At 43.7% G+C, this 25,143-nt stretch overlaps 1 protein-coding gene across 10 annotated transcripts; it reads right to left on the bottom strand.

Annotated features, from left to right (window-relative positions):
• Positions 1 to 927: 927 nt before the first annotated feature.
• On the bottom strand, positions 928 to 24,741 carry LOC105496442 (serine peptidase inhibitor, Kunitz type 3). Of its 10 annotated transcripts, XR_011613299.1 has the most exons (6): positions 24,631 to 24,741; positions 21,643 to 21,894; positions 18,071 to 18,172; positions 12,131 to 12,220; positions 4,196 to 4,313; positions 928 to 1,128 (listed from the first exon to the last, which is right to left on the bottom strand). XR_011613299.1 is itself a non-coding variant. In XM_011766860.2 (2 exons), the coding sequence occupies exons 1-2, from the start codon at positions 24,704 to 24,706 to the stop codon at positions 21,701 to 21,703; spliced, it is 270 nt and encodes an 89-aa protein (XP_011765162.1). In that variant the 5' UTR covers positions 24,707 to 24,741; the 3' UTR covers positions 21,522 to 21,700. The 10 variants fall into 10 exon arrangements, 1 of the variants encoding a protein (XP_011765162.1); XR_011613300.1 differs by lacking the exons at positions 928 to 1,128; positions 4,196 to 4,313 and adding an exon at positions 5,429 to 5,565; XR_011613298.1 differs by lacking the exons at positions 928 to 1,128; positions 4,196 to 4,313 and adding an exon at positions 6,282 to 6,412.
• Positions 24,742 to 25,143: the final 402 nt, after the last annotated feature.

Genomic DNA, 25,143 nt, shown 5'->3' with positions numbered 1-25,143 from the left:
AGCAGGGAGCTCAGGGAGGCCAGAGAAATACCCACCCACTGCAGCAACACTGAATCGAAAGTTCAGGCGGATACTTGTCAGTCACAAAGGGATCTTTTCCAGCAGTCCCTTCAGCTCTCAAGTTTCCCCCTTTGGGAAGAAAAAAAGTTCCCCATGTTCCATGATCCTGTACATGCCTAATCCTGTCACCTGTAGCCATCAGCAAAGAGTGCAAGGCAGATTAATCCAAAGAGAATAGTGGTTAACATTTCACAGTGCCAAATCCATTTCTAGCCAAGAGGGATGTTACTGAGGGGAACCTCTAACCCACTGTCTCTTTTCTTTGCTCTCGCTCTCGCTCTTGTTCTTGCTCTCGCTCTCGCTCTCGCTCTCGCTCTCGCTCTCCTTCCTTTTGAGACGGAGTTTTTGCTCTGTCGCCCAAGCTGGAGTTGTGTTTCATCCTAAGGTACCCCTCTTTATGACAGAAAAATACAGAAAGAAAATTTACAGAATACAGAAAGAGCCCCTGCTGCTGGAAGAGAAACCTCCACCCACTCCACCTCCTGCCCCGACTCCTCAGCCTCTGCCACCGGCTCCGCAGCCACAGCCAGCCCTGCGCTCGCCACCCCCGCTGCTGGCCCCCACACTCAGCTCACCACCGCCTCTGGCACCTCCATCAGCTGTGCCCTCGCCTCCACCCCCACCCCCACCAGCCGCTGCCCCACTGGCTGCCCCTCCCGAGGAGACCGCCCCCCATCCCCCGAGGACCCCGAGCTGCCGGACACCTGGCCTCTGTACCTGGCCAAGAAGCAGGAGGCGGTGGCCGTGTGTGGGGAGACGGACTAGGAGGCCGGCGAGAGTGGCGGAGGGGGCATCTTTCGTGAGCGGGACGAGTTCGTCATCCGCACAGAGGACATCCTTTCCCTCAAGGTGAGTCCCAGCCTTCTCCAAAAACTGGGCCTGATGGATTGAGTGTTTGTTGAGCGGCTGCTGGATGAGAGGCTTGTGTTGGGACCTGCAGATCCAGGCATGGCTGAGGGAGAATGGCTGGGCCCCACTGGAATTCACAGTCCCATGGTGCCGATAGAGGTGGCAGTGACCTGCGGGCCTCAGATTATTTGTGCATGTGTCTATACATGCATTTGTTACCTGTATATAAGGTAAATAATTTTTTTGTTGTTGTTGTTAAATGGAGTCTCGCTCTGTCGCCCAGGCTGGAGTGCAGTGGCATGATCTCGGCTCCCTGCAACCTCTGCCTCCCAGGTTCAAGCAATTCTCCTGCCTCAGCCTCCCGAGTAGCTGGGATTACAGGCACATACCACCACACCCGGCTAATTTTTGTATTTTTAGTGGAGGCAGGATTACCATGTTGGCCAGGCTGGTCTGGAACTCCTGACCTCGGGTGATCCACCCACCTTGGCCTCCCAAAATGCTGGGATTACAGGCTTGAGCCACTGCACCCAGCCACCCCCTATGTCTTAGAAGGGACTCTAATTTTTCTAAGTTAAGCCTTTAACCCAAGTTTGGTCAAGCGTCCTTGCTTTTTATTAATAGGGGCCTTTAAGCCTCTTTGTCTTAAGAGGGACTCTAACTCTCCTAAGTTGGGCTTCTAACCCAATCCCATCCTTTACCCAGGTGATGGAGAACATGATAAAACTGGTGAATCCCATGAAATAACAGGCCCTTTCTTTCTTTATTTTACTGTAGCGCTCTCCCTGGATATCTGTATGGTTAACCTTCACTCACCTCATTCAAGTCTTTGCTCAAGTGTAACCTTCTCAAAAAGGTCCACTATGACCATCCTCATTAAAATTGCAATCTCTGTATCCCCAGTTCCCCCTATTCTACTCACTTTTTCCCCATAGCACCTTGTACTATTAGTCTATATAATTAAATTATGCATTATGCTTATTGTTTATTTTCTGGGCCCCACCCTGAATATAATATTTATTATCTTTGCCCCACTCTGAATGTAAGCTCTCAGAGTGTTTGTGATCAAGAAGTGGGAGGGAAAAGATTATTGTTTTGTCCATTTTGTGTTTGGCATATAGTAGGCACTCAATAAATACATGTTAATTGAATGACTGAATGAATGAATGAATGGGGAGTTATTTGCTAGAAGCAATATCATATGGGATACAGTCACTGTGATTAAGAAATTCCACAAATCCATGGATTCCAGTACTGGCACAGGCATGGAAGGCAAGGAAATAAAATTCAAATTCAGAAATAAAATTTGAAATAAAATTCAAATTCAGAATATCTATTCCCGTGAGGGCCAATCACCCCTGCCTCCATGCTTTTGAAGGGGTCTCATGTACCTGTGACCAGATAGCTGGTTCATCTTCTCTGGTTAATGGCACTATATCAGGGCTTAGATTGGCCACCACGGTAGCAGGCTCACTGCTGGAGTACACTGCTGGTATACCATAAATGTCAATAGGCAGATCAGCCTTGCTAAGTGGGAAGTCCATGTTATTGGCCCCAGGCTTAGTCCCCACCACTGTCACGTGGTGCTTTGTTTATGAGTCCCCTGAGCAAGCACTAGGGTGGCCAGGGAGACAGGCTGACTGACATCTACAGGGGTGCCATCCTCTCTAAGTGATTACAAGAGCTTCTCTTGTAGCTTTTGTGAAGTGCCTGCAGGACATTGAGAGAGGTCTTGGCCCACCTCCTGGGCTCAGTTCCTCTTTGGCTTTGAGGCCCAAGAAATAGCTAATTCTACATGTTGTCATACTGGGTACTGGCCATTATTACATTGTCACAACGGGACTGTGCAAGTGTGCTGTCTCAGTTTCATATAGCTTCTGTAGGAAGATGGTACTAATTGTGCAGTAAGAAACTGTGTTTATAACCCGGATATTAGATCAAGATGGTGAAGACTGCTTGACCCAACATATCAGGGTGGTATGTTGCGAATGTAAGAAACTTGGCAACCCCCATGTGGGATTTCCTCTATCTAGTAGGATTGCACAACCCCAAATATTCCTTTTGAGGAAACTGGAAGGTTAGAGAAGCAACACTCATTGAAAATCCCCCCAATCTTGTGTCCTCTGTATTGCTTTTCTGAAAATGCATCATCTGATCATATTGCAGTAAATGCAACTGCTATATGATTTAAATGTTCATTTCTCTAAGCCTCAAACCCAGTCCAATTCCATTTATGTAGTGTCCAACCTAGGGCTTGGTTTAAGTGAGGAGAGGTCAAGAGTGGAGACAAGATCTCTTTCAGATTTTGAGGTGTCCTAACACCCATTATTTGCAAATGAGCTTAAGTCCTTACAGGGGCCATCCCAGCAGAACATGGTGTCCAGAAGTGTCAGAGGAGCTAATTATTGGATTCAATCATAGCCCAGTGATTTGGGATCTTGGAGCCCAAAATACACTGCTTCTTGGAGAGGCTGCCCGCTATTGTAACTGGCAAAAGGGTTTGGCTGCTTGCCTCTTGTAAAAAGAAGCCAGTATAATAAGAATGAGGTGTGATAAAAAGAGAGCAAGATTTTATTATCCATGCTAGATAGAGGAGAAGTGGATGTAATTCTTTCCAAAGATTTCCACTCTATAATTTGTAGAGGGAACACAGGGTTTTTTAAAGAGAGGGTCGGAATGCAGAAGAGGCAGGGGGCTAGGAGGTATCAGGTGGGGTGACCCACTCCAATGGCCTGTCTTGAATTATTGTTCTGTCTGGCGAAAGGGCCAGCACCATTGTGGCTGGGAGTATCTGGTCCGTATCAGGATCCAGCCCCTGAAGCTTCTAAGGAAAGTATTGACCAGGTAAGTGAATATGATGTGTGCTTAACAAGCATCTGGATAAATAAATGTGCATAAGGTGTGGGGGCACAGAATGGGGAAAGAAAGAGAGTGGAGGTTTACAGCATATTCCAAGGCTGTGTCTCAAGATGAAAGGAAACACATATGCAGTTTGTCTTGAAGTGATATCTTGAGATTGGGGAGAAAGGAGGCAAGAAAACAAAGTGTTAAAATGCAATTTGAAGCCAAACTGCTCGGTTACGCTATTAAACACAATCCATGCTATTAAGACAGAAATTGTGGTAGAGCTAGGATCTAGTAATGCTACCCTTTCCTGCCTACTGCCAGTCTTGGAATTCTTGCCCCCAGCCTGGCCCTCACCCTTCACCCTAATGCTACCATCATCCATCAGCCCCACTCTACCAACCTCAGTGCTTCTGCAGCACCGAGTCCCATAGCCCCATACCAGTTGTAATGGCTCCAGCTTTCCCCTCTTCACTTTTGCACCTGCTGGTGCTGTGACTGCTGGACTGCTGCGTGGTTCCGCTTGTCCTGTCCATTGATGCAGACTTTGGAGACCCTAACTTGAAAAATAAGCAAATGGCAAACAAAAAAAATATCCTCCTCCTTTCCCACCTCATCACCGTGTTTACCAAGTTTATAATTCTACCTTAAGGTCACGGCAAAGAGAGAGAGTGTAGAAAAAGTGCAAATGGAGTGATGGCAGACAAAACAAACACAAGCAAACAAAACGAGCCCTCTAGTCATTGCTGCAGCCTATTGGCCAGCAGATAGGGGTCTGCTTTGCTTAGCTAGTAAAGGTGGTGCTTGGAGGAGCTCAGCATGCACCACACCACCCCCCACCCTGACTTTTTCTTTCTTTCTTTCTTTCTTTCTTTCTTTCTTTCTTTCTTTCTTTCTTTCTTTCTTTCTTTCTTTCTTTCTTTCTTTCTTTCTTTCTTTCTTTCTTTCTTTCTTTCTTTTTTGAGACGGAGTCTGGCTCTGTTACCCAGGCTGGAGTGCAATGGCACGATCTTGGCTCACTGCAACCTCTGCCTTTGGGTTCTGGCAATTCTTCTGCCTCACCCTCCTGAGTAGCTGGGATTACAGGCACCTGCCACCAAGCCTGGCAAACTTTTGTATTTTAGTAGAGATGGGGTTTCACCATGTTGGCCAGGCTGGTTTCAAACTCCTGACCTCAAGTGATCCACCTGCCTCTCAAAGTGCTGGGATTACAGGCGTGAGCCACCGAGCCCGGCAGCACGCTGACTTTTTCCACAGAACAGCATAGCATTAGTAAATTCTGCCTGCAGAGCATACAGGTCTTAGACACACAAGTTTCTGTATATTTCCCTCCCCAGCTGAGACATTAACCCCCAAATGTCCAGGGCCCAGCCACACCAGACCCATTGGGATGAGCTCATTACATAAAAACTTGGTGAACTTGCAAGAGATGGGCCCCCTGGGGCTGCTCTGCCCTAGTGTTTATGGCCTTCACATCTTGAACACCCCTCAGAGGATTTCTCCCTGGATGAACAATCCATAGCCTGTGGTTTATTATGGGTTAGGGTTAGGACTTTTACACCACCTGGGGGATAGACAATGAAGACAACTGCCCTCTTCCATCAATCTCAAAGTAAGTACAAATGGAAAGGTCGGTGGTTTCCTCAGCAAGTAGAGCTCTGTGAAGCTAGGTGGCACCACAGGACCTACTTCAAACAAGACCCCAGTGGTTGGCCGGGTGTGGTAGTTCATGTCTATTATCCCAGCACTTTGGGAGACGGAGGCAGGAGGATTGCTTGATCCAAGGAGTTGAAGACCAGCCCGAGCTGGTTTCTACAAAAAATACAAAAATCAGTCAGGCATGGTGGCACATGCTTGTAGTCCCAGCTACTCTGGAGGCTGAGGTGGGAGGACCACTTGAGCCCAGGAAGTCAAGGCTGCAGTCAGCCATGATTGTGCTACTGTACTCCAGCCTTGGCGACAGAGCAAGACTTTGTCTCAAAAAAAACAAAACAAAATGTCCGGTGAGCTCTGCAGCCTCATGGTAGGTGCCTGGGATGGTTGAGTGGTTGGAGCGCAGAAAACCCTAGATTGGCTCATTCGTGATCTATGTTGTAGGGCCAGAGACTCTGGTTTGAAATAATAGAAATCTCTCAACTTCTTAATATATGACTTAGGTGAGCGTATGCTTATCAGAAGGACAGTTCTCCATCCATTCTGGGGGATTCCCATTCAGCTGTGGTAGATTAGCAGAGTCACTGTCATTTCTTTTACTTTTCTCTATGGTTTCATAGGATACCACTATATACCACTGTGGTGACTTATCCTTCACCGTTTTCTTTATGTTTTATTTTTTTCTTTCAGTGTTTAATTTTGACATAATTTCAGACTTAAAGTTGCATGGGTGGGCACAGTGGCTCACACCTATAATCCCAGCACTTCGGAAGGCTGGGGCAAGAGGATCACTTGAGCTCAGGAGTTTGAGACCCAGCTTGGGCAACGCAGAGAGACCCCCGTGAGTACAAAAAAATTTAAAAATTTGCCCAGCATGGTGGTGCACACTTGTGATCCCAGCTCTTCAGGGGGATGAGACAGGAGGATCTCTTGAGCCTAGAAGTTTCAGGCTGCAGTGAACTGTGATCACGCCACTGCACTCCAGCCTGGCCAGCAGAGCGAGATCCTGTCTCATAACAACAAAAAGAAAGAAAAGTTGCAAAAATAGTACCAAGATTTCCTGTATACCCTTCACCCACATTCCCGAAATGCTGACATTTTTACCACATTTTTCTTAATCCTCTCTCTGTCTGTCTTTCTCTGACACACACACACACACACACACACCACACATACACCCCACATTTGTTCATAATATATGGGAATAAGTTGCAGACATCTTAAATACTTCAATGAATTTTCTAAAATAAAGGTATTCTTTAAAATAGCCTCAGTACAATAGTCAAATTCAGGAAATGAACATTAATACAGTACTAGTACCTATACTAGTATCTATGGCAAAACTGGCTACATAACAGTGGGGGTGCCCAGTGCAAAGTAAAAACGTGGAGCTCCTTGTTCAAAAAAACAGGGGAAAACATATCACTAAAGGTACTCAAAAAACTTTCTTCTTTCTTGCAGAGTCTCTCTCTAGACCTGTCATGGAGCTTTTGATTTATTGTTTCTGTCACTATCCCTCAGGCACGGGGATAGTTGTGGAGCAGTGCAGACCCTCAGAACTACCTAGGGTCCCTGACTGCTACTTGGTGGTGTATCCTGGAGGATTCTTCTTGCTGCCGGATTCCTCCTCATGCCAGCTGCCAGACTGAAGCTCTGTGACTCAGCTGGGGGTAGGAAACCAATCTTCCCTGTCCACAGGTCCATTGCACTAACCCACGGATGGGCAGTCCCCAAGCAATTGCAACCTCTGTGCTAAGACATGCTCAGTACAGGATTGGGATAGGTGAGAGGCTCGCTCCTGCCAAGTCACCAGTTGAATGTACTGTGCTGCTGCCAGCCCGGGACTGGGACAGTAATTGGCATTCCCTGAAATGCCACAGGATGTGCACACCTAACTCTGACCCTTCCTGCACCCTTTCCCAAGGCCCCACTGGGAGTGGTTGGCAACGGTAGAACATGGGCCTCCCCTTGCCAATGTGATTCGACTGCCATGTGCATAGCAGCAGTCAGGGGGCAAAGGTGGAAAAGGGAGGGCTGAGCAGAGCCATGGTGCCAGTGGGTGGAGGGTGAGCTGCTGAGAACCCATCCTGGGAAGGCAACCAGAGGTGGGACTGCTCTTGAGTCCGGACTCCTAGCTCCTGGAGCATGCACCGTTGCCTAACTGACCTTCACTTACAAACACAAGTTTAAATAACTGAGAATTTTAAGACAATGACCACAGGGAATTACAACCTGGGTGGAGGGTCATTCTGCATCCAGGGCCTTGTGTGACTTGAGTGCATGTCTACAAAGCCCATCTATAGACCTTGTTCGGATTCTACCAATTGTCTCAATAATGTCCTTTACAACAAAAGAAAATCCTGGATCCTACGAAGCATTTAGTTGTCACACCTCTTTAATCTTCTTTCTTTTTCTTTCTTTAAATTACTTAGTTCAGGAGCAGATTAATCTTCTTTCATCTAGAAAAGTTTCTCAATCTTTTTTTGTCTTTCATGACGTTAACATTTTGGACGATTAAAGGCCATCTATTTTATAGACTGTCTCTCAATTGAGTTTATCTGATATTTCTTCACAATTAGATTCATGTTATGCATTTCTGGCAGGAATATAATAGAAAAGATACTGTGTTCTTTGTGGAGGATCATACCACGAGGCACATGCTGTTGATTTGTTTTGTTACTAAGGGTGTTAACTTTGATTACTTGAGTGAGACAGTGGCTGCCTATTTTCCCATTTGCAATGAATAAGTATTTGTGGGAAGAATGATTATTTAATGGTTGCTAGATGATGTTTTCCTTTTATTATTTTCTTTTATTTATTTATATCTTTTGTAGAGACGGTCTTATTATATTGCTCAGGCTTGTCTTGAACTCCCGGCCTCAAGAGTTCCTCCCACCTCGGCATCCCAAAGTGCTAGGATTACACATGTGAACCATCATGCCCAGCTGTTAAATGATGATTTTCTAATTCTATCCTTGACCCCTTGTCTACCTTTATTGAGCCCTTTTTGGCTTCCTATCCTTGCCTACAATGTGACATTTTGGTGTTGTGTTCCATCTACTCTTCTGAGCCTGTGGACACGATGCGGGTAGGGGAGGTTTGGGGCTCTGATCTCTCTGAGGTTTGCGTTAAATGTCTTAAGCCAGGGTTTACTCCATTAGTTAGTGGAGTGTCTTACACCCGAGAGGGCGTTAAGCTTCACTTTCCCACCATCCTTCTTTCTCTCCTTCCCTCCTTCCATAATTCAGAGATTATGAGAATCATGGCTGTGATTCATAGCTTAACACTTTAACTCTAAAAAAGAAATCCCAGGTCCCTCTTTTCCTCCATGGTATCATGTCTACAAAACTAATCTACAAGTACTTGTTGAGTACTTATTCTGTGCAGGCCAGTTTGCTTGGCTTACTGTAGAGAAGAAATGTGTAAGGCAAAGTCACTGCTTTCAAGAACCTACAAGCTGTAAACATGAAGAGTAGAAGCAGGCAGGCCTGGAATATCTCTGTGTAGTCTACGTGGAGAGGTCCAGGGGATTTTATGGGATGGGGAGGTAAATAGGTCATGGCAGAGCTGAGCTTTAATGATAGCAAACTGATTAAAAGCATTGGCTCTAGAATTAGACTTTGATTCAAAGTCTAATTCACCATCCTCATTCCTTCCTAATTTGTTATTCTGGGCAAGTAATTTATCTTTCTGACCCTCAACTTTTTCATTTGTAAGATACAGTTATTAATAGAATCTTCCTCTCAGGGCTGTTGGGAATATTAAATGAGATAATGTATGCAAAACACTTAAGTTGGTTCCTGACATATCCTAAGTGTTTCATAAACAGTAGGTATTAAAATCTTAAAGTATTTTAAGTATTTTGTATCAAAAGCTTTTCGAATGCATGTCCACTGTTGACCCGGAAATTCCACTTAGACTCTATCATGAGTAAACAACCAGAAATGCCCATAGTGATTACTTACTATATCGAGAAAAATTCAACAACCTTTAACATTTAACATTAACATGTAACCATTGAAGCTTGTTTAAATAAATGATGATCTCTTCGTGCAAGTAAACCTCTACACACATTAGCAATTATGTTACAGAATATTTAACGATAGAAGAAAATCTTTACCTAATATTGTCAACTGGTAAAAAGAGGCTATAAATCTGCATTAATATATGGTCTTAAACTGTTCTCTATCCCATATATTTCTTTCATTCTTTCCAGAAACATTTTTAAAGGACTTGAGGAGCTTGCCACTGCCCCAAGGGGTATTTGGAAGATTCTTCTCTAGCAAGTGTGATTTTAAAAATTTAATGGGACCTCAATATTATGTCAGGAGGGTTATTCCCAGTGCCCACATAGCATATCTGGCACACACTAGCCTCTGGTATACTTTGAGAGAGTTAGGTTTATCTGTTTGTCTTTGCATGCCAGCAACTTTTACATCACAACAGCTCTCAGAATCCAGGCATGGTGATGTAGAACTACTGGGTATTTGTACTGATAGGGACCAGGCACTATGAGCCTTGAGCTTTACCTGTGAATAAATCTCAGGGAAGAAAGAGAGGAGAGGGAAGAGACCCAAGAATTGAGATTTTCTCCCCACAGTGTGGCCTTCTTATTGATTTAAAGAGAAGAGATATGAAACTGTAAAACTTTTTTGAAACAAAGCAGTGTGTTTTTATTAGTTCTTATTTTTTTGCTTTGAATTCTCAATGCCACTACCTCTGTCCAAGCTTACAGTCCATCATAACCAGATGATGGTAAAGCTGCCCACCCTGTTTCTCTAAACAAATCTTCCCAATTCTAGAACTGAGACTTTTTTTTTTTTTTTCTTTTGAGACAGAGTCTCACTTTGTCTCTCAGGCTAGAGTGCAGTGGCGCAAATTTGGCTCACTGCAACCTCTGCTTCTGGGTTCAAGTGACTCTCATGCCTCAACCACCCAAGTAGCTAGCATTACAAGTGTGCACCACCACACCTGGCTAACTTTTTTGTATTTTTAGTAGATTTCACTATGTTGGCCAGGCTGGTCTTGAACTCTTGGCCTCAAGTGAACAGCCCACCTTTGCCTCCCAAAGTGCTGAGATTACAGGTGTGAGCCACCACTCTCAGCCAAGAATTGAGACTTTAAGCTCTCACTGCATTTGACTCTGGACAAGTTGCTCCTGATGGTAGTCAGACTTCTAAGATGACTTCAATGACCTCCACTTCCTGGTTTTCATGCCTTTGTGTGTTCTCCTCCTTGAGTGTGGACTGAACCTAGTGATTTGATTCTAATGAGCAGTGATGTCATGGAAAGTGTTGTGATGTCCCTTCTGAGATTAGGTTACAAAAGACTATGACTACAATAACTTATTGTATATTTGAAAATAGCTAGAAGAGAAACTTTGGAATGTTCCCAACACAAAGAAATGATAACTGCCTTGGGTGATGGATATACCAATTATTCTGATTTGATTATTATACATCGTGTGCATGTATCAAAATATTACATGCCCTCCATAAATATGTATAACAGTTATGTATCAATAAAAAAGGCTGGCTGGGCTTGGTGGCTTACACCTGTAATCCCAGCACTTTGGGACACTGAGGCGGGCGGATCACCTGAGGTCAGGAGTTCGAGATGAGCCTGATTAGCATGGTGAAACCCCACCTCTACTAAAAATACAAAAATTAGCCAGGCTTGGTGGCACAAGCCTGTAATCCCAGGTACTTGGGAGGCTGAGGCAGGAGAATTGCTTGAATCTGGAAGGCGGAGGTTGCAGGGAACTGAGATTGCACCACTGCACTTTAGCCTGGGTGACAGAGTGAGTGAGACTCCATCTAAAAACAAAAGACTATGACTTCTACCTTCTATTCACTCTCTCTGGAGCTTCTTGCTTGCTCACTCTGATAAAGCAATCTATAGGTTATAAGCTGCTCTCTGAAAGGACCCACTGACCAATGAACTGGAAGTGACCTGCAAGCAACTGAATCCTGACAGCAACCATGTAAGTGGGCTTGGAAGTGCATCCTTCCCTAGTTGAGCCCCAGCCAGCCAACAATTAGACTTCATCCTTGTAGAAGACCCTGATCCACAGGACTAGCTCTGTAGTCCTTGTGTCCTGCCTCTTCCCTCACCCGCCGTGAGAGTTCCCCTGAATCCCTGCCCTGGTGGTACAGAATGGTGTGTCCAGTCTGCCCCCACTGGAACAGAACTGCTTTCTCTTTGGGAGTTTGTCTCTTCACAGAATCACAGGATGTTATTTTCAAAGGGTGTCTGTGCTTGTGTTTAACCTTATGCTATTTTGTAATAATGAACCACTGGAAACCAAGTAAACTAAGTAAATTACAATGCTTGGTAGGTCAGGATATTATGTAGCTATTAAAAATGACACCAGAGGATATTCACCTACCTGGGAAAATGTTTATAATGTAATGCTAAGTAAAACTCTTGGTAGAAAAAAAAAACCCTGGTAGAAAATAGTGAAAATAGTACACACTCTCTCTCCCTCCTTCTCTCTCTCTCTCTACATATATATATATACACACACACACACATATATACACACTATATATAGAGTATATACTCTATTGTATATGAGTACTATTTTCACTATTTTCATATATATATAAATTTATAAATAACATAAATTTACACAAAAATATACAGTATTATTTACTATATATAAAGTATATGTACTTTATATACATATATAAAGTAATTAAAGGCATATGGAGAGGAATATTACTTTGAGATGCTAATTGGAGCTTTATTCCTGTAGATCTACTTCTCTTTGGTCTTTCCCTCACTCCTGGCACCTGGGCATTCTACTTCATGCCTGGGGAGGAGACAGGACAGCATTACACAGCTCACAGAATATTTAAATTCTTGGCTTGTAGAGTTCAAAGCAGAAGGTTCAGATATAAGACAAAGGGCTTGTTTGGAGACAACTGAGCAATTAAGGGTATCAGGGATCTTAGAGATCATTAGACCATCGGAGCTAGAACCTTAATTTTGGGAAGAAAGTGTTTTAATTACATCAGAGTGAATGCAGATCACGAGATGAAAGAATGTATGAAAAACCAGAATCAGGTTTTAACAACCCCTGCTTTCTTTCTGTTCCCCGCCCCCGTCCCCGCCCCAGTAGATGTATAAAATTCTCCCCATTGGAGGTTTAAGGAAGAGAGTTAGAAGGGAACTTAACTTAAGGAAATGGATGGTGGTTTGGGATCCTGAGAAGGGGGTTCTTAGGCCAAGTCCCTTAGGCTGATAGGGTACCAGGTATATTTGGGAATCAAGAGAAATGACCACAGCCAGGGTATACTTCCACAACTAGGAAGTATGAATTGAGGAAAACTACTAGTTAGAACTGAGAACCTTGCAGGGTGGATCAGAAACTGGAACATGGGAGGTCTATGTATAGGGTTTTTAGAGAGTCCCTTTGAGTTTCCGATAGCCCTAGATGGTATAGAGCAGTGAGGTATTTTTTGAGCTCTATGGGGCATATAAGTCACTGAGTGAGCTCTCATCAAATGAGGAGGATGCAACAGTTACCTGCCAGAAAAATATCTGGCAGGAATAAAACAGTGTGTATATATGATAGTGACCAAGAATCAAGCACATTTCCCATTGGATGCCTTGGAATTAAGCCAGTGCACTGGAATGTAGAAGCAACCCTTAGGGGTATGTGGCGGTCAAACTAATGAAATCACAAAAATTAATTTCCATTATCTGGTTAAATGGAAGATCAAAATGAAAATTCAGGCCAATTACAATTTTTTTTTTTTTTTTTTTTTTTTTTTTTTTGAGACAGAGTTTCGCTCTTATTTCCCAGGCTGGAGTGCAACAGCGTGATCTCCACTCAACCTCCACCTCCCAGGTTCAAGTGATTCTCCTGCCTCAGCCTCCCGAATAGCTGGGATTACTGGCATGTGCCACCATGCCCTGATAATTTTGTATTTTTAGTAGAGATGGGGTTTCTCCATGTTGGTCAGGCTGGTCTCGAACTCCCGACCTCAGGTGATGCGCCCACCTCGGCCTCCCAAGGTGCTGGGATCACAGGCATGAGCCACGGTGCCTGGCCGCCAATTACAATTTTTTATTTTTTAATTTTCCTTTCACTCTAGGGTACATGTGCGCAACATGCAGGTTTGTTACGTATACGTGTGCCATGTTGGTGTGCTGCAACCATTAACTCGTCGTTTACATTAAATATATCTCCTATGCTATCCATCCCCCCTCTCCCCACCCCAAGACAGGCCCCAGCGTGTGATGTTCCCCTTTCTGCGTCCAAGTGTTCTCATTGTTCAATTCCCACCTATGAGTGAGAAATGCGGTGTTTGATTTTTTTGTCCTTGTGATATTTTGCTGAGAATGATGGTTTCCAGCTTCATCCATGTCCCTACAAAGGACATTAATTCATCCTTTTTTATGGCTGCATAGTATTCCATGGTGTATATGTGCCACATTTTCTTAATCCAGTCTATCATTGATGGACATCTGGGTTGGTTCCAACTCTTTGCTATTGTGAATAGTGCCACAGTAAACATACATGTGCATGTGTCTTTATAGCAGGGTGATTTATAATCCTTTGGGTATATACCCAGTAACGGGATCACTGGATCAAATGGTATTTCTAGCTCTAGATCCTTGAGGAATCACCACACTGTATTCCACAATGCTTGAACTAGTTTACAGTCCCACCAACAGTGTAAAAGTGTTCCTATTTCTCCACATCCTCTCCAGCACCTGTTTCCCAACTTCTTAATGCTCGCCATTCTAAGTGGCATGAGATGGTATCTCATTGTGGTTTTGATTTGCGTTTCTCTGATGGCCAGTGATGATGAGCATTTTTTCATGTGTCTGTTGGCTGCATAAATGTCTTCTTTTGAGAAGTGTCTGTTCATACCCTTTGCCCATTTTTTGATGGGGTTGTTTGCTTTTTTCTTGTAAATTTGTTTGAGTTCTTTGTAGATTCTGGATATTAGCCTTTTGTCAGATGAGTAGATTGCAAAAATTTTTTCCCATTCTGTAGGTTGCCTGTTCACTCTGATGGTAGTTTCTTTTGCATGCAGAAGCTCTTTAGTTTAATTAGATCCCATTTGTCAATTTTGGCTTTTGTTGCCATTGCTTTTGGTGTTTTAGACATGAAGTCCTTGCCTATGCCTATGTCCTGAATGGTATTGCCTAGGTTTTCTTCTAGGGTTTTTATGGTTTTTAGGTCTAACATTTAAGTCTCTAATCCATCTTGAATTAATTTTTGTATAAGGTGTAAGGAAGGGATCCAGTTTCAACTTTCTACATATGGCCAGCCAGTTTTCCCAGCACCATTTATTAAATAGGAAATCCTTTCCCCATTTCTTGTTTTTGTCAGCTTTGTCAAAGATCAGATGTTTGTAGATGTGTGGTATTATTTCTGAGGGCTCTGTTCTGTTCCATTGGTCTATATCTCTGTTTTGGTACCAGTACCATGCTGTTTTGGTTACTGTAGCCTTGTAGTATAGTTTGAAGTCAGCATGATGCCTCCAGCTTTCTTCTTCTGGATTAGGATTGTCTTGGCAATGTGGGCTCTTTTGTTCCATATGAACTTTAAAGTATTTTTTCCAATTCTGTGAAGAAAGTCATTGGTAGCTTGATGGGGATGGCATTGAATATATAAATTACCTTGGGCAGTATGGCCATTTTCACGATATTGATTCTTCATATCCATGAGCATGGAATGTTCTTCCATTTGTTTGTGTCCTCTTTTATTTTGTTGAGCAGTGGTTTGTAATTCTCCTTGAAGAGGTCCTTCACATCCCTTGTTAGTTGGATTCCTAGGTATTTTGTTCTCTTTGAAGCAATTGTGAATGGGAGTTCACTCATGATTTGGCTCTGTGTTTGTCTGTTATTGGTGTATAAGAATGCTTGTGATTTTTGCACATTGACTTTGTATCCTGAGACTTTGCTAAAGTTGCTTATCAACTTAAGGAGATTTTGGGCTGAGATGATGGGGTTTTCTAAATATACAATCATGTCCTCTATGTCATCTGCAAACAGGGACCAATTACAATTTTTTAAAAGACATTTTGAGCATATCTGAGTTTGTAGTAGAGTTTCATTCTTGCTACAAATTGCACTTCACTGCCAGGTACTCAATGCTCTTTGACCTCCAGACTTTCACCACCTCCATCACAATTATAAAAATTTTCTCAACAGTTGTTGGGTCTTTGCATCACTCCCTCCAGATCCAAAGTCCAGGGTAGGAGCAACTGACTGGCTAAGTTCATGTCACACAGTCGCACTCAAGCAGCCAGTCAAAAGAGAGAAGTAGTATCTGGACTCTTTGGTTTCCATAGAGGAGAGGAACTCAGCTGAGAACCATCAGCTACCAAACTCCCAGGTAGGGTAATAGGCACTTCATTCCTGAAGGGAAATAGGGGTGCTGTCCACAGCACCTGCCAGAAATCTTTGGGAAGGAACCTGAGGCAAGTTCAGTAGTCTGCCTTTATCCATGGGGCATGTGTTCTGAGACCCTCAATGGATGCCTGAAACCACGAATAGTATTGAACCCTATATACACTATGTTGTTCTCCTATACATATATAGTTATAATAAAGTTTAATTTATAAATTAGGCATAGTAAGAGATTAACAACAATAATAACAAAACAGAACAATTATAACAATACTCTAGCATCACTTATCTTGCATTTTGTGGGCGTTAAGTAAAATAAGGGTTACTTGAATACAAACACTACAATACTGTGACAGCCGATCTGACAACTGAGTCGGTTTCTAAATGACTAATGGGCAGGTAATGTGTGCAGGGTGGATACACTGGACAAAGGGATGATTCACATTGTGAGCAGGATGGCACAAGATTTCACCCCAATAACAATGTGCAATTTAAAACTTATGAATTGTTTATTTCTGGAATTTTCCATTTAATATTTTTGGGCCTAGGGTAACTGAAACCACAGACAGTGAAACTACAAATATGGGAGAACTACTGTACTCATAGGGATTTTGGCTTTTGCTCTGAGTTAGATGAAAAGTCAATGAAGGATTGTTAGTAGCCGAGTATCAGGACATAAAGAATCTTTCTGGCTGTTCTTTCAAGAATAAACTGTAGAGAACAAGGACTGAAGCCCTGAGACCAGTTGGGAGGCTATTTCCGTTTTAAAAAATGGATGATAGATGGACCACTAAAGGGTGGGGGAACAGCAGATAAGTGTTGTATGAGCGTATGGACTAACTTGTCTATCTCTGCCTGTGCTGAAAGTGTGTCTTGTCTGGAGTTGTTGAGTATTGATAGAATGATGCAATTTTAGTCATGAGACTGTGGTCCCTTGAGATTTCAGCACCCCAGCATTTTTACTGACTAAAATAATGAAAATGTTTTGCACTTGCTTTTTGCCCAATATTCCTTGTTCCCACAACAAAATTATTTGTTGCAAACAAACGGTTGCTGATGTCCTGTTTCTTTGTTAAACGGGGAGATAACTTCAGGGTCACGAAAAGGTTTGCAAGAAATGAAGGCCTTTAAGGATATTGTTACTAGCTGTTGACTCCCAGAGGTCTAGTTGTTCCAGGTGTTACCTGAGACGGAAGAAACACAGGCTTTTCCCCTTGGTTCCCTGAAACTTCCCCTCCTCTACTCCCCAGCCACATTAAAAGCCCACTTTGTTGTTGTTGTTAAGGTGGAGTTGAGAGTTCCTACCTTCTGCCTTCTTGCTTTGGTTACACTGAATAAACCTTTCTCCATCTCCAAACACCCGTGTATCAATGTTGGCATCAGCTGCCCATTGGGTACACAAGCCTGAATCTGGGGTTCTATGACAGTTCTGGCGACTATGGAAGAACCTTGTGCCCATGGCCGGGCAGTTCCAGCCAGGATCTGCATGCACAGGGAGTCCCCAAAGCTGCCCAGGCACCTTGCCTGGGGGACACCCCTCACTGGTTCCTTTCCTGCCAGTAGTGACCACTTTTGGTGCAATGATCCCTTGGAGTGAAGACATGTACCTGACTTTGGTGTACTTTTGGATTTGCATTTCCTGGGTGAGTCACCATGACCTTTGTGACAATTCTCACTGGATAGTGATCTGGATAGCACCCCACTTGACCCCAGTTTCATTGCACAGGAAGGACAATGGATAGGCCCAGCCTTACCTGAGTGTGGCAACTGTCTAACAGATCCAGGGGTAGGAAATGCGGCTTTAATGACTGCCTCAACTACTGACACTGTGCCTTGTGTTCCTGAGGGATAGGTTTCTTTTCCCTTCCTTTCCCTTCCCTTCCCTTCCCTTCCCCTTCCTTCCCCTTCCTTCCCCTTCCTTCCCCTTCCTTCCCCTTCTTTCCCCTTCCTTCCCCTTCCTTCCCCTCCCTTCCCCTCCCCTAGCCTCCCCTCCCCTCCCCTCCCCTCTCCTCTCCTCTCCTCTCCTCTCCTCTCCTCCTCTCTCCTCTCCTTTCCTTTCTTTCTGAGACAGTTTCCCTCTGTTACCCAGGCTGGAGTGCAGTGGCACTGTCTCAGTTCACTGTGACCTCCCCCTCCCGGATTCAAGCAATTCTCATGCCTCAGCCTCCTGAGTAGCTGGGATTACAGGCATTCACCACCATAGCCAGCTAATTTTTGTATTTTTAGTAGAGCCATGGTTTTGCTGTGTTGGCCAGGCTGGTCTTGAACTCCTGATCTCAAGTGACCCACTCACCTTGGCCTCCCAAAGTGCTGGAATTACAGATGTGAGCCACCATACCCGGCCTGCTCCTGAGGGATATGTTTCTATCTGCAGTCAGGAAAACCAACCCTGGGCCTGTAGGTGCATTAGGAGAGGAGATCATGGACAATGTTTGTTAGGATACTCAGTGATATCTTTCTTGGTACACAATGAAAGTGTTACCAAATACTGGACAAATTCCCTAAAACTGTTGCCCAGGGTCTCCCAAGGAATTCTGGAAGGAGAGTCTGTCTGTTGGGAACAGGGTGGTCTCTGAAGCAGATTTGCCAGGATTCCTGATGACACAGGGTACTTCTTCAGATATACTTTGCTTTCATGGTGAGGAGTGGCTGCTCATCACCACGTGCTTAGAAATGTGTCCGTTACTTTAAGGGTTAGAGCTAATGAAACGTGCTGCTATCACAGCACAGCAAGTCTTTGGATTCTCTAGCTAAAGTTGTAAGTTGTTTAGATAATGGGATCGCATTAGATTACCTGCTGGCTGAACAAGGCCAACTCCTCCTGTTTCACTTATATTAACACCTCAGCTGAAGTTGAAATGCATGTAAATACAATAAGAGAGCAAACTTCATGGTGGCAACAGATAAAAGAAGATTAACTAGGATTAGGTGATTGGTATTCTGGATTGTTTTCTTGGATCTCACAAGGGATCCGATCTATATTTTCTGGTATCATTACTTTTGGCTCATCCATCTATCTTATCGTTATTGTAACTCATGTTTTCATTAATGTCATCATCAAATATAGATTAAGATGCTGTTCCAAGGCTATAATAGGTAACGGCACCCAGATAATGGAATTGCAGTATGCAGGATATGGGCCCGGCCCCTGGAAATACTTTCAACTTCAGGTGGATAGGTGCCGCTCTTCAGTTTCCACACCTTTGCCCCTTTTCAGCAGGAAGTAGCCAGAGAAGAATGACACCCCTTTTCCTACATAAGTGAGGAATGGAAAAAGGCAGTGGGGATTTGTAACAGGGCCCCTTGAGATCTCAGCATCCCAGCATTTTTAGTGACTGAAATAATGAAAATTCTGATCAGGCCCTTGTGTTTGCTTGCACTTGCTTTTTGCCCAATATTCCTTGTTCCCACAACATAATTATAAACTGCTGATGTACTGTTTCTCTGTCAAGCAGGGGGAGTTAACTTCAGGGTCACAAAGAAAGTATCCAAGAAGAAATAAATGTCTTCAAGGATGTTGTGACAAGCTGCTGACTCCTAGAAGTCTGATTGTTTCAAGTGTTATCTGAGAGTGAAGAAACACAGACTTTTGCCCCTTGGTTCCCTGAAACTCCCCGTCTCCTACTCTGTAGCCACATAACTCTCTGCTTCTTTTTCTTAAGGTAAATCGGAGAGATCTTGCCTTCCTGCCTTCTTGCTTTGACCAAATTAGATAAACGTTTCTCTATTTCCAAGCACCTGTGTGTCAGTGTTGGCACACATTGGGTACACGAGCCTGAATTTAGGGTTCTCTGACAAGATGGGGTGGTTAATGCAGACACAATTGAATTATAGAGACAATGATCACATTTTCTGAATCTCAAGGCCAGATAGTTCTGGTGTTTCATGAGTAGGAGACAGAGCTTAAAGCCAGTGATTTAGGTGTTGAGCAATTCAGGAATTTCTAGAACATTTTGGTAAGACAAAATATCTGATTGGTGATAGCCATCGAGAATGCTCCCTCTTGTGAAATGTTGAGAAGGGAAGAGGGAGTGGGGGTGGGTGGAATGGAGCCCAGGGGCTAGGAATGAGGTAATCTCTCTTTTGTGGAAGTCCTCAGTAGGTTGTGTGACTGCTGCTCTCCAACCTGGAAAAAGAAGACAGCGGCCATGGGAGACATTTAGGATTTTGTCTCAGACTCTTCCCAGAGATGATCCAGGAATCCTGCTTCCTGGTGTCCTCCACAAAAGGGAGATGTGTTTGTTGCCTTGGCAGCATAACTTGGTGTTTTAAAATTTTTCTGATAAAACCTTTAACTGGAAATCAGCCCCATGGGGGAAATTCTGAGATCCATGACAGAGTGAAGCATAGCCATTATACCAGGGACTTTGCAAATGTACTGACAAGAGTTCAATGACCAGCTCTGCCACGTTCCAGCTGTGTGGCCCTGGAAACATTACTGCTCTGTTTTATCCTTGTTTCCTCATCTACCACTGCTTCCTAAACTTGAGTGTGCCCACAAATCACCCAGGAATCTTGTTACGAGGCTGGTCATGAGATTCCGCATTTCTAACAAGTTCTCAGGTGACCTGGAAGCTACCTGTTCCTGGAGCATGCTTTGAGTAGTAAACTGATTTTTAGGGTTACCCTGAGGTTTATGTGTATTATTTATGAAGAGCTTAGCATGGGGCCTGGCATAATGGCTTCAAGTTATTGTTCCTTGGGCAATGGGAAGGAGCTGACTTGGACTTTGGGGGAGGACCCTGAATCAGAGTGGTAAATAAGGGACAGTGCCCACATGAATGCTCCCTCTTCAATTCTGCCCTCCATCCCGGAGGAAGTCTGGAAAAATTATGGATTAGGGGGATTACAATGCAATGGAAGAGACCTTTTGGTGAGACCAAGGATGCCTCTGTTTCATTCCCACCCTGTGATCTTAAAGAAGTCCCTCCCCATCTGTGGGCCCTCTTGAAATAAATGAATGAGATGATTCTTGTGTTTTTCTCCTCTCCCTCCAAGTTGTTGTAATTGGTGTTGCTTAAGGCAAACCAAAAAACTCTAGAACCAGGGCTCTTCACTCCTCTCCCCGTGTAACCCTTGGCAGGAAGATGGAGTTTAGCCTTAGTAGATAATAACTTTCATAAAAATTCATTTTTTTTTTTAAACCGAGTCTCACTCTGTCACCAAGCTGGAGTGCAATGGCATGATCTCGGCTCACTGCAATCTCTGCCTCCTGGGTTCAAGCATCCTCCTGCCTCAGCCTCCCGAGTAGCTGGGACTATGTAGTGTAGTAGCGTGAGCCACCACACCCAGCTAATTTTTGTACTTTTAGTAGAGATGGGGTTTCACTATGTTGGCCAGGATGGTCTCGATCTCTTGACCTCGTGATCCACCCACCTCACTCAGCTTCTCAAAGTGCTAGGATTACAGGTGTGAGCCACCATGCCCGGCCCACTACTTTTTTTTTTTTTTTAATTAAAATGTCCTTAACATCCTCAGTTTCTCCCCAATTCCCCTTTCTTCCCTGGTTTCTGTTGTTTCCTTGTGTCTTATTTCACAAGACTTGAAATCCCCTCCTTGTCCAATATAGGCCCTTCCAATATCTTACCCAAATTTCCAAATCCACCCCTTTCTCCTTCAAAACCTTTATCTCCCAGTGGGTTAAGCAGTACTTCATACTAAGGTGTGAATGACTGCTCTAAATTTCCCCAGTGTATTTGTAAGTACGTGTATGTTTTAAAAAGGAGGTCTTGAGATTTTAAACTTGATTGCAACATTTATAGAATTTCGGGCACAGAGATGAAGCATCTTTAGGAGCACATCAGGGAGAATAAATGTAGGGGTAGAGGAATGAATCTCTTGTTCACAAAAAAAAAAAAAAAATACCTTCTATGGCCCTCAGATCAATCCCAAATCCATGGAAGGCTGTGTTCTTGTTAGAAAATCAGGTGAACTTGCACATTTTCTCACATTCTTCTTTCCTCGAAAAGTTGTTGCTGTTGCCTCTGCAGCCTCCGTAAGCAAATAATTCACATTCACCAGTTTCAGAGTTGAAAAACCATCGAATCATGTAGGCTTGACAAGGGCCCTTTTCCATAGGAAAAGAGCATACATTTGGGAGGAGATCCGTGATAGTGTCTGAAGAGAGAAAGTGTTTGAAGGAGACCAAACCCATCACCTTCCCCTTGTTTGCCTCATATGCCAGGGGCTGTGACAGCCCTGGGCACAATTGTGAGGTCATCTACAATGGCTGTGCTCTGTACCTCTTTCTGCCCAACCGTGGTCTGATCTGTTTACACAGAAGTTGACATTTTCACTTCTGAGAGTAGCCTGATATGGTGAGAATCACAGGCTTGAGAACCCAATTCAAGTGGACTGAGATTGTAGTCAAACCACTTGCTGCTGTGTGATGTTGTATAAACCTAACTTGTTCATGTCTCCATTTCTTCATTTGTAAAATCAAGGAGTTGAACCCCATCATCTCTGAGTGCCCTTCCAGATCTGATTTTATAGGATTTGATAATAAAGATCCTCAGGTTCCTACCTCCTGTCTCATAATCAATTCTAGAATCGATATCCCGTGACAGAAGGAAAACAGACTTTGAATCTGACAGCAAGATTGAATCTCAGAGGGTTCAAACTTGTCTCAATTATCTTCTAGCTATGTGATCTTGGACAAATGACTTATCTCATTGACAATTTCCTTCGTTGCAAAAATGCTGGTATAATATCCACATTTTTGGTTTATTGAAGGGTCAGAGATTACCGGTGAAAAGCATTGATAAATAGAAAATAAATCAGTAAATAGTAGCTGCTCTTAATCATTCTATTGCTTAACCAATAAGACTCTTGAGAAAAGGGACCTCATTGTACTCATTTCTGCAGCCTTAGTGCCTAACACAGGCCTAGTTCTCAGTTCTTAGCAAATATTTGTTAATAGACCACCACCACCACCGCCGCCACCACCACCACCACTGCCACCACCACCACTACCACCACCACCACCACCACCACCACTGAGCTCCTCTGGGGCAGGATTAGAAGTTTCTTTGTGCCCTCCTTGTATGTTTCTGTCACCATGTGGGCAGTTTTACTCTTCGTGGTAGCTAGTAGAACTTCCAACATTACGTGAGGAAACTAAGGCCAGAGAAATGAAGTATCTGTCCTAATGTCAGGCTAGGAAGCAGTAGGACCAAGAATCAAACCCAGCATGGTTCGACTGCAAAGGCTTGCAGGTTCTCCATCCATCTTGGTTGTTGTAAAATGAGTGAATGGACGGATGAATGATCACACCTATGGTGGAACTTCAGGCAGCAACCTAGGACTTGGAAAGGTTCAGGCTCTGTCTCATCCTCCTACCTGCAAGGCTAACGCTAAGGGTGAAGGAGAATGGGAAGGAGACAGAATAGCTTATCCAATCAAGGTGGGAGGTGGAGGGGCATGTTCTTAAGACATCCTAGTTGCAGCAGCATTGGCTTTTAGACCCTTACAGGTGACTCTGTAGGGGCTGGAGTCCCATCTGCTCTTAATTTTCTCAGTCTTGCTTCTCTGCTCTTCCATTCCATTAAACCAAAGGAAAATCACTTGACTTGTTTCTTTTTTATGTAAAGTAGATAATGACACTGTGTGTGTGTGTTTTGAGTGTGACAGAAGCTGTTCTAAGTGCTTTACAAGAACCTATTAAGAGCTAAGTTGTACTGAGAGCTTGACATACATCAGACTATTTGACATATATCAGAAAAGGTGGTTAACCTTTTTTTTAGAAGAAGAAACTGATGCTCAGAAAGGCTATAAATGATGTTCCTGAGGCACAGAGTTTGTAAGTAGAGGAGCCAGGACCAGAACCCAGGTGTGTCTGACTCCAGGTATGCTCATCCTGTAAACCACTACATTCTTCTTACGTAAGGCAGATGTTTTCAAACTCAAGTATGCATCAGAATCATCTGGAAGGCTCGTTAGAGAGACATACCTCCACAGTTTCTGATCAGGTGGGACTGGGAACTAGTATGTTTCTAGTTGATGCTGCTGCTGCTACTGCTGTTGGACTAGGGGACAAACTCGAGAACCACTCATCTATAGGGTTATTGGGAGGTTTACGGTTCCATTTATATCTAAGAATCTATCATTAATAGCTCCATGTACATACATGCAGAGAACTATGCTTGCATGTGCAAGGATGTTCACTGGCACATTGACAGTGATAATCTCCAGAAGGTAAGATTTCTATAATTTTTTACTTTCTTTCTTACCCTTTTGTGTATTCTAATATGCATTTTTATACAGGGAATCCTACTGGCTGCTTAAAAATCTTGGAAACTGCTGCCTACCATCCCCATTTCCAGCAGATTATCTTAGCTATAACTGCACTTCATCTCCCCACTTCCATTTGCAGATTCCAAGCTTCCACAGAGAAAGTGGTCCAGGAAGGCGCCATTTCTGACAAGTGCATCTAACTTGGCTAAGTTCCTCACTCTCAAATTCTGGCTCTGATCTCCTTTTCCCAACCTCTCCTAGCCTGCCACCAGCCCCACCCCAGATGTTGAAGGCCCCTTTTCCTGCTTTGCTTGTTTTATTTTCTATAGCACTTTGATCATCTATCATGTGTGTTAGGTATTGTATGTCTCTCTCCCATTAACATCTTAATTTCACAAAGGCAGGGTCTTAGGCTCCTTGCTTTAACCCCAGCACCTAGGACAGTGTCTGGCACATACTATGTGCCCAACATATATCCGATGAAGTGACTTGAACTGAATTGACTCTCAATCCAGTAAGGTAAGAAATGGGTTCTGTTGGTGCTGCACCACCTCCCCCACCACTACCCACCCTCAGCCTGATTCCCAGTCTACTCTTTGAGATCCCACATTTTATACCAACCTTGTGATAGTTCTGATCGAAGCTCTAGGCAGAGAGTGAGAATCAGGAGAAACGAGAGAGAGGCCTGAAGCTGCATGGTGCCACTCAGCCAGTGGCTCAGCCTGGGGTTGCCATTTTAGGGAGAAAAGGGACCAAGGGGAGGAGCCTGGCCCCACATCCAGCTCATTCACCCTTAACTCAGGCTTTTCATGGGGCTGGGCTGCCTCAGGAACAGAGTGTTCATCCAAAGCACAGCTTCGCCTCTCTCTTCCTGGCCTTATCTGATCTGGCCAAGCAGGCTACTTTAGTACCACTTCAGTGTGGAAGCCCTTTTCACAATACTAAAAAGACAGTAGCCATTTTTTAGTACCTTTTATTTTCTAGGCACCATGCAAAAATAGTTTTCACACATTGCTTCCCTTAAGTCTCTACAAGAATCCCACAACACTTAAAACTCCCATTTTGTAGATAAGAGGAGGTTATGCTACTTTGACCACTGTTACATTTACAGCAAGTTTCAGAGACTGGACTGAG

This window comes from Macaca nemestrina, chromosome 15, assembly GCF_043159975.1.
Source record: "Macaca nemestrina isolate mMacNem1 chromosome 15, mMacNem.hap1, whole genome shotgun sequence".
Lineage (NCBI taxonomy): Eukaryota > Metazoa > Chordata > Mammalia > Primates > Cercopithecidae > Macaca > Macaca nemestrina.
This window is presented reverse-complemented; position numbering and strand designations above follow the sequence as displayed.